The sequence below is a fragment of the Epinephelus fuscoguttatus genome, linkage group LG16 (assembly GCF_011397635.1).
Source record: "Epinephelus fuscoguttatus linkage group LG16, E.fuscoguttatus.final_Chr_v1".
Lineage (NCBI taxonomy): Eukaryota > Metazoa > Chordata > Actinopteri > Perciformes > Serranidae > Epinephelus > Epinephelus fuscoguttatus.
Window position 1 is genome coordinate 31,829,138 of NC_064767.1, and position 9,568 is coordinate 31,838,705.

The 9,568-nt window shown below is 47.5% G+C and overlaps 1 protein-coding gene and 1 pseudogene across 1 annotated transcript; one reads left to right on the top strand and one right to left on the bottom strand.

Moving 5' to 3' along the window:
* The first annotated feature begins 854 nt into the window (after positions 1 to 854).
* Positions 855 to 4,373, top strand: LOC125903881 (uncharacterized; annotated as a pseudogene).
* A 2,912-nt stretch (positions 4,374 to 7,285) lies between these two features.
* LOC125903885 (uncharacterized) lies at positions 7,286 to 9,345 on the bottom strand. The gene is made up of 2 exons (XM_049601061.1): positions 8,764 to 9,345; positions 7,286 to 7,555 (listed from the first exon to the last, which is right to left on the bottom strand). The coding sequence occupies exons 1-2, from the start codon at positions 9,343 to 9,345 to the stop codon at positions 7,286 to 7,288; spliced, it is 852 nt and encodes a 283-aa protein (XP_049457018.1).
* Positions 9,346 to 9,568: the final 223 nt, after the last annotated feature.

Consider the following 9,568-nt stretch of genomic DNA (forward strand, 5'->3'; position numbering starts at 1 on the left):
GTAGCCTCATTAGCTTTGGGCTAATGCCTCAAAACGCTAGCCCGGTTGGGTCAGCTAACATTAGCTTGTTGGCTAACCGGACTTTCGGAGCACATAGCTATTGCGTAGCGGCGGGCTATTACACGGTTATAGCTAGGCTTACACCAGCTTTAACCGGCATTTTTCACAAGGCTAACATGTCGAGATGAGCCGTGTTTCCTAGGCTAACACCTAGTTCATTGTGTTCTCTCTCCAGTGGACCATGTCTGCGCCCACGGCCCCCACCAAAGGGTCCGAGCAGAAGGAGGCAGGGGGTGCCTCTTGCCCGTGTCCTGCGTCGTGTGGAGCGTCCATCTCGGGCAGGGATCCGCACCCATTATGCATTGTGTGCATGGGCGCTAAACACGCCCAGGCCTCGCTGTTGGACCATCTCGTCTGTACTCACTGCTCCGCAATGCCGGAGAAAATCTTGGAGAGGATATTGAGAGTGGCGACTAGTGCTAGCGGCCAAGACCCTAGGCTAGCTGCTCCAACCACCAGAGCAAAAGCTGACCATCAGCCGCAAGCCTTGAAGGGTTGGGCGGACTTGATGGAAGAGGCTGATGCTCAGGATGTTCAGGTTATGCCCCCGCTGTTCGAGGACGAGGGTCTCATCGGATCGGAAGGCGAGAGCAACCCCATGGCCAGCGGCCCAGGACACGGAGGGAAAAGAGAGGGACCTATACGACGGTAAGCGTCTCCCTCCGGCCCATCCTCCGGCCAAACAGATGCTTCCAGCGGTCCCGGCCTGCATGAAAGAAATGAGCCATTTTTTGTCTTGCCTGTACAAGAGCAAGCTAGCTACACAGGGCTATTCCAAGCTGGAAGTGCACAGCATGGGTGACCTGGGGCTGGCCGAACCCCCAGTGGTGGAGTCTTCGGTGGCTTACCACCTTCACCCGAACCGCCGGGCCATCTCAGCATCCTCCCACATCTCCTTGCCCGGTAAAGGTGAGCACACAGCCACGGGTATTTATCAGAGGATGTATAAATACACGGCTCAGTCTGTTTGCTCTCTGAACGCTGTCACACTGCTGTCGGCTTATCATGCTGAGATTTTGGAGGAAATGGGTCAGCAGCTGGACTCAGGAGTCCCAAATCCAGCACTTTGGGACGAAATATGTGTGGTTAATGATCTCCTCCTGCACTCCTCTCGGGGAGCGGTGCAGGGCAGCGGGCGCATCATGGGCCTAGCGGTGTCCGGAGAGAGAGCTCTCTGGCTCAACCTGTCTGGGCTGGGGGATGCACAAAAAGCGGAGGTGATGGACGCTCCCTACGACCCCACCAAGGGTCTCTTCGGCCCGGCTCTGCAGAAGATGAGGGAGACCCACGGCGCGCTCGCGAGAGGGAGGCAGCCCGAGGCAACCTGAGGCCAAGACGGCGCACAGACCCGCGTCTGGCTGCAGCGAGCAGCAGCCGAGAGCGGGGAACAACAAGCCTTGGGGAAAACAGTCTTTCGCTGCGGTAGCGGCGAAACGCCATCCTCCACACCCCGCGGAGGGGAAGAAGAGGCACTCTACGTGACGCACCCAGCCCCTCTCTCACCCTCTCCTCCTCCGGAAAAAGGAGAAGAGGAGAGGAGGTCAATTCTTGCCCTGCACAGTTCAGCGCTGCGGCTCTTGGTTCTCGAGCCAGCAGCCAAGGTTTTCCTCCCCTCTCTTCATGAGAGGAGGAAGCGGGGCTGTTATGTCAGTGCCACCAAGCACTTTACACACAGTGTCACCAAGCACTTTCACCCCAAGTGTCGCCAAGCACTCACACTCTGTGTTCTCAAGCACTGGTTCATGTCCCCAGGTTGACAGAAATAAAAGCAGCAACTTCGCAGCCAGGCAGGAAGCCGAGGGCGAGTTGCACCCCACAAAAAATGAAAATAATAAGCAAAATGAGGGAGAGGGGCCATACCTCTCCCCTCCCTCAAGAGGATGCTATTGCCCCTCTAGAGGGACGTCTCTCCCCTCTCACGGAGGAAGAGACTCCGTAGGACCTCTCACTACACAGGAGGGAAACTGGCGTGCATGCGCAGTTCACCCTTGGGTACTGTCAACTGTCACTCGGGGATACAGACTACAGTTTGCTATGAAACCACCGAGATTCAACGGTGATTTTGAGTCAGTGGTGGAGGGGGAAGCTGCAGGTGTTACAGAAGGAGATCACATCTCTTTTAACCAAGAGAGCAATCGGAGTGGTCCCAAGAGAGGAGAGTCAGCAGGGTTTCTACTTGCGGTACTTCCTCATTCCAAAAAAGGGGAGCGCTGCGCTCCGCCCTTTTTTGGATCTTCGTGTATTAAACAGTCACTTGAGAAAATACACAGAATGTTAACACACAAGGTGCTGTGTCAGTCTATCTGCCCAACCGGTTTGTGACGATAGATTTGGCGGACGCATATTTTCACATAGACATCCTCCCTGCACACAGGAAATTTCTCAGGTTTGCACATCAGGGCATAACCTACGAGTATCTAGTTCTTCCGTTTGGGCTGTCACTAGCCCCTCGGGTGTTCAGCAATTGTGTGGAATCCGCATTGTCTCCGTTAAGGGACAGTGGCATCAGGATTATTTCGTACATAGATGATTACCTGATATGCTCTCATTCACAAGAACAAGCACACAGAGATGCAGAGACGGTGACGTCACATCTCATGAGCCTGGGCTTCAGAATAAATTGGTCCAAAAGCCGATTGAAACCGCACAATGCACGGTTTATCTGGGTCTCAGCATAAACTCCCCCTCGTATTGTGTCTCACAGGAGAGGATACAGGCATTCACTCAGTGTTTGGCCCGTTTCCAGCTTGGAGCGGCTGTGCCATTCAGAGTCTGCCTGCGGCTACTGGGTTTGATGGCGTCAGTCATGTCGGTAGTGAGGCTGGGCCTACTCATGATGAGGGATGTGCAGAGATGGGTGGTATCATTAAAACTGTGCCCCCGGCGTCACCTCCGCCGTTTGGTGACGGCTTCACCAGAGGGCATGGTGGCTCTTCATCAGTGGCGGAACCCGGCAACTTTCTCTCAGGGAGCGCGCCTGGGGACAGTAGCGTCGAGGGTTGTCATGACGACGGACACATCGCTGACAGGATGGGGAGCGACCTTCGAGGGCAGAGCTGTGAACGGCATCTGGCCATTGGAGCTGACCCATGCTCACATAAACTATTTGGAGTTAATGGCAGTATTTCTAGCACTGAAACATTTTTTGCCGCTCCTCAGGGACAAACATGCTCTATTAAAGTCCGACAACTCCACGGTGGTGGCGTATGTGAACGGAGATAGTGCAGCTGCTGTCGGGCCAGCCATGGCCCCTCCCGCCACGCAGGGACCTCTTGTCCCAGGCCGGGGGGGAGATTTACCATCCCCACCCCGAACTGGTGGCACTCTGGGTCTGGCCCGTGAAAGGCTGAATCTGGATGCAATCGGACTTCCCCCCAGTGTGATCGACACTATTCAGTGTGCGAGGGCCTCTTCCACCCGCTCGCTACAACAGTGGTCAATGGTGGGTATTTGAGAAGTGGTGTGAGGAGAGGCAGATTGTCTCCTTTCAGTGCTCAGTGAGGGATATCCTCTGTTTTCTTCAGGACCTGTTGGACAGAGGGAAAGCCTTTTCCACAATTAAGGTTTACTTGGCCGCTATCTCAGCGTGCCATTTAGGCCTGGGTGATAAAACACCGGGCCAACACCCGTTGGTGGGCAGCTTTATGAAAGGGGTGCGCCGCAAACGCCCTGTTTCTAGGCCCCTGGTGCCGTTATGGGATTTGTCAGTGGTGCTAGATGCCCTTTCTCGACATCCATTTGAACCTTTGGAAGGTGTGGGATTGAAGTTCCTCTCACTCAAAACTGCGGTGCTCTTAGCTTTGACTACAGCAAAGCGAGTGAGTGATCTACAGGCACTGTCGACACACTCAGCCTGTATGCAGTTTGCCCCAGGGGGATCTAAGGTGTATTTAAGGCCTAACCCAGCCTTTGTACCTAAAGTAGTGGAGTCTGCGTACAGGTGCCCCACAGTGGAACTGAGGGCTTTTCACCCTCCCCCGTTTGAGACAGCGGAGGATCGCAGACTGAATACTTTATGCCCGGTGCGGGCATTACGTCTGTATGTGGATAGGACAGCAGGGTTCCGGAGGAGTGACCAGCTGTTCGTGTCCTGGGCTACGCCCCACAAGGGGAAACCACTGTCCCGCCAGAGGTTATCCCACTGGATTGTGGATGCCATAGAGCTGGCTTACAGATGCAGGGGCCTGCAGCCTCCTGCAGGGTTAAAAGCTCACTCCACCAGAAGCATGGCTACGTCATGGGCTCTGTTTAAAAGGGTCAGAGTTGAGGACATTTGTGCTGTGGCAAGTTGGGCCACACCACACACAGGGTGACTACAGGTATGAGGAAGTTATATTTAAGACTTTTTAAGACCTTTTTAATACCACCTTAAAAAAAATTTAAGACCAAACTTGCGATGGAAATATGGACCAAAGTGAAAATATATTCTTTTACAATTAAAGGCACTGATGTCAGTTAAAAATGTACAATTAGAAAAAATGAAAATAATCAGTTGTTCAACAACATCCTTCAAATGTTTTTATTAATGTGGAAAGAGAACAGTTATTTAAACTGAGCCAGTAGGTGAAGTTTGTGAATTACCTCACCTGAAGTAAACAAATGCAAATTAAGACAGAAGGGGATATAGTACATTGTTTATTTTTGTATCTCTACTGTAAAACAAAGACATGAAAAAGATACAAAAAAAGAACACATGTCCAAATAAGTTAGAGCTATAACGATTACGCCACCCACTATTTTAATTAAGGAAAATTTCGCTAATTCCAGCTAAATGTGACTATTTTCTGGTTTCTGTACCTCTCTATGAGACTTAACTGACTGTATTTGGATTGTGTTAAGGACGTCACCTTGGGCTTTTGGGACACTGTTTGGACATTTTTCATCATTTTCTGACCTCTTTCAGACCAACAGTTTAATCAGACACTATCTTCTTTAAAATTTCGACATCCATAGATGAGGGGATATTGGTGGCTCGTTCACTTTCTTTTGTCTTTTCTTTAAACAAGAGTCTCATAAAATGCCAGTGGCAACAGAACTAAATAAGAAGGTAAGATAACAATCTAGATAACAACTAAAAGATCATATTAAAGCTTTTTCCACAACACAGCTGTTCCTCACTATAGGACAAGCGTTTGTATGGGAGTCAGAGTAATGTTGTTTGTAAATAACAACAAAAATAATTCCAGCAAAGAAGCCACTGTACCATACTACTTGCTAATATGACTTGTCACTGACCAACCCACAATAGCAGCTCAATTTCTGTCCTGGCTAACGAAACCTTATATTTCTATTATAGGCCCACTTCAGACATAACAATGTGAACACACAATTTTCATTTGAAAAACAGGAATTCTGAGGTGAGGTAAAAGAGGAAGGTGGGAAGGTAAGGGAAAGAGAAAATGTCTGACTGGACATCAAGGCATGTGCCTGAGTTCTGCTGATTTATCTTCCAGCTCTCTTGCAACCTCTTTCAGTTCTGCGACTTTGTCTTTGTATCTCTTTCTGAGTATGTTGGACTTGGTGATTAGCTGGGCCATGAGTGTGCCTGAGTGACCCTCAGCTTGCTCTGCCAGTTTATCTGCATCTTTTTCTAGGCTGTTTGCTACCTCACTCAGTGTCACCTTCTTTTTTTTGAGCTGCTCAAGGTACTCCTCTGCAACTTTTCTCTTTTCTCTTCGTGTGTTGCTCTCCTTCTTTCTCTTTTCCTGGTCCAGGTGTAGCCGATACTGAGACCTTGCTGAGGCTGCAGCTGCCAGGAGCTCCTTTGTCAGAGGAACTTTGAGAACCCCACCACAGACAGAAACATAGTCACATATCATTCTCTGAGCAACAACTGTGTCCTCCTGCATGTTATCAGCCTCTACCTCCTTGTTTACAGAAAAGCCCCTCTCAACTGTCGCTGACCATGAGACAGGAGCAGAAGTTTCTTGCAGAAAGTCCAGAGCACAGGGTAGGACTGATGGAGGAGTCCATGCAGGAAAACATCCAGTCTTGTCCGCACAGGTTGGAAAGAAGAGAAGGATTCAGCTTTTGCCTCCAGAGACAAGAAGTTTCCAAACTGCTGGACAATCATGTCACCTGCCATAAAACAGATTAACACAAAATAAATAACACAATCAATCAATGTAATGAAAAAATGTACTTAACTAGACAAGCATATCACTACTGTGCTGTGCTGTGACTGAACAAGCTTCAGGTAAGTGTGACAGTGTACATATTGCTAGACTTCTGAAAACTTAAATACCAGCAGAGACACCTCCTGACAGCTGGTTGTCTTGCAGAAACCTCTGAACAAGTCGTTTCATTCTTTCCTGGCACAAGTCGGGGTCTGAGAACATGTTTGCTGGGTCCAAACATGCCATCTGCCTCACAGTGTTGTACTTCAGTGGACTCTTGTCTTGCATTTTCTGGACAATGTTAGTCAAACACTCCATGCAGTCTCTTCTAAACTCCAACACACTGAGCTCTCCTACACTGCTGCTGGGGCTACTCTGGAGTTCCTAACAATAAGGGTGGAGGAGGGGGTGTAAGACTGACTACATGTTTTAAGGAGAAAAGAAAATTTTGCTTTCCTGTATCCTAACCATTGTTTAATATTTCCCACAATACCTTTAGGACTGCTTCTGCTCCTAAGCCAATGTCCACATCCTTTAGGTGGACTCTTGTTTTCTTGTCAGTCGTGTCGAGTCTCACCATCTGCAGTGTAGTGATGTCTTTAAGGATCTCTGCCTTGATGAACCTCTTCAGCAGGCTCTGGGAACATACACATGTACATATACATATACAATAAAAGACATAAATAACAATACAAACAAACAAGTGTTACATGCAGTGCTATACCTATCGGCAATAGTGGGGAGTTACTGAATTGAAATGGAAATATCATACACTAAATCCAGGGCATGTTATTCATTACCTTCATGAGCACAGCCAGGTCTTTGCTGATGAATGGCATCACAGGCTCATCTGTCTGATATGTAGTTAGAAAGGTGGTGAAGGTCCTGGAGATAGCCATGAAGAAGTGCAACTTGGCCATTATAAGATAGTCCTTCCGTGCCTCTACAAGAGCGTCATAGGATGATGTTTTAGGGTTTGGAAGTTCTTTCTTCGTCACTGCATCCACGCACATCACGATCATTGGCCATACTGCAATAGCCCTCTCGACGACGGGTAGGTTTTCTATCCAGCGATGCCCACAGAATGGTAGGAAACACAGATGTCTTGGTCAAAGTGGAGAAATCCTCTCTTGAGCAGGAGTATTGTGGAACACTGTATGCAATGCCTTGAGTACTTTCTCCAGCTGCCAGACACTGAAGCCACTTTTGAAGGCATTGTGCAGTGTGTGCAGCCCACAGCTCCCAACCATGGTCAGCTTGGCACCTCCAAACTCTTCTGCCTGTTCTTGCTGGAGCAGGTCAAAAAACTTCCAGTTGACACTGGGTCCGTCCATGGAGATTGAAATCATATTTCTCAGGTCAAGCTGCTGCACACACTCCTGGGAATTTAAAAAAAAAAAGTGCAGACATTAGCGATACAGCAGTCAAGACATCTCATCTCTTACATTCTACTTCAGATTAATATCAGACTGGGAGAGATTTAAAAAAAAAAAAGACAGAAAAGAAAAGAAACAGAAGAAAAGGAAAAAATAATACTATTTCCCAAATGAAGCAACATGAGCTATTTAAATAACTAGACAACCACTGCAGCTAGTCTATAGAGTTACAGTTTAGTGGGAGATATTACCAACCAAATTCTGGTAATTTTTGTCTGTGGCTGGTAAATCTGTACACTATTTAGACATTTTGGCAGGTAAACAACCAGCATAAAATGTCTGCATTCACTATAACCCTCAAAACACAGTTCACACTGACAATATTCTGCTCACAACTTGTATGATTGGTGATTTCCTTATTAGCGAATGGATGAGTGAAGTACTGTTTCACATGATATGCTCCAATTTCACTTTGAAAAATATGATAATTGCATTACGAATAGTCCACTACTTTGAGCTGCAAAAAGTGCCTGTGTAAGCTTTACTCAGTGTAACCATAAAGTACCTTGCTAAAACATTACAGTTCCTATAGACATAAGCAGTGAGGTTCTGGAAGTGAAATCCCAGTGATATTCTATAACTAGAATAGTGATTATTAGCCATACTGTGGAATTTATTAAAGGTAGACTGACCACGAGCTATGAGATTTAAAAAAAAAAAATCTGCTCCAGCAGAAGCTACAAGTCTGTGCGAAATCAACCTTGTTTTAAGGGAAATGAGTTTTTTTCACGATGCCATGGAAGTACTACACTACCCACAATCCTAACGACATCTCTGGTTGGTGGAGCGCCTGTTACCTTGGAAACGTTTACTGCACCTGCATGTCTCTGTCGGCTTGTGAATTACGTCAGCAATGAGCGCATCGGCTGTGTCTGTCTACCGCAATATCATAAATAATAACAATATGAAACACTAAAAAAAAAAAAAAAAAGATCAGAGTCGGTGCTTGCCTGAGAATGTTTGGGCAGATTTTGCTGGCGCGCGGTTTATTTTTTTAACCGTTTTTGTCAGACCCTGTCAGGTGATGAATTATCATGAGCCTACATTAGCCTACTGTGCGTCCCACACCTGCCTATATAATATAGTTATATATATACTATGATACGCTGATCTAAGTTATACAAGAGTTAATAAACAGACTGATAACTCACCTTGAAATGTTGAAGCAGGTCCTGAGCAGTGGCGTGGCCCATGAACTGTGACCCATAGTATCTTGACTGAACGTGGTCATTTCGCCAATAACGCACATGCAGGTCCAACTGTTTGCTTTTTGTTGTTTGGTTCAGTGTCTCGTCAAACATGATCACAAATGGGCCCATGTTGACTTCGGCTATGAGTTGTTTTTTAATATGCGGGGCCAATCCAAATTTGGCCACGTACCTCGTTTTGTCTCGTCCACATGTAAATGTCTGTACAAGCACAGAGTCTGGAAACATGGCCTTGAACACGTCTTCTATTCCCTCATTTGATCTGTACGAATGATGGCTAGTCACCGTCCTCAGCACCCAGATCACTTCTGCTCTAAGTGTTGGCGTAGAGCCACAAGCTGTGCGAATGTCAGATGATGACGATGTTGGCTGTGGATTTCCCACCGTAACATCCTTGGTCGTAACATCTTTGCTGGCGGTGGGTAGAGTGGAGCAGAAACGGGCAATCGGAGTCTGCTGGCGGGCTCTGGTATAGTCCTTGTGCTTCCCGCTCTGAAAATGCGAATCCACCGCTTTGATTCCCATTGTCCCAAGTTTGAAATTCCTTCGGCACATTATGCAGTTGGCTTCATAAACATTTCCATGAACGGGCCTTAACCACGACGAGTAGTCTGTGTTTTCAAGCCACTTGTCATTAAATCGGCATTTTCCCATTTCGTGCAACCAAGAAGGCCACGTTAGCTAGCAAAGATGCAGCACACTCTTCTTCTTCTGCGGGTCTGCAGCAGACTCATTGCGTCACGTGATC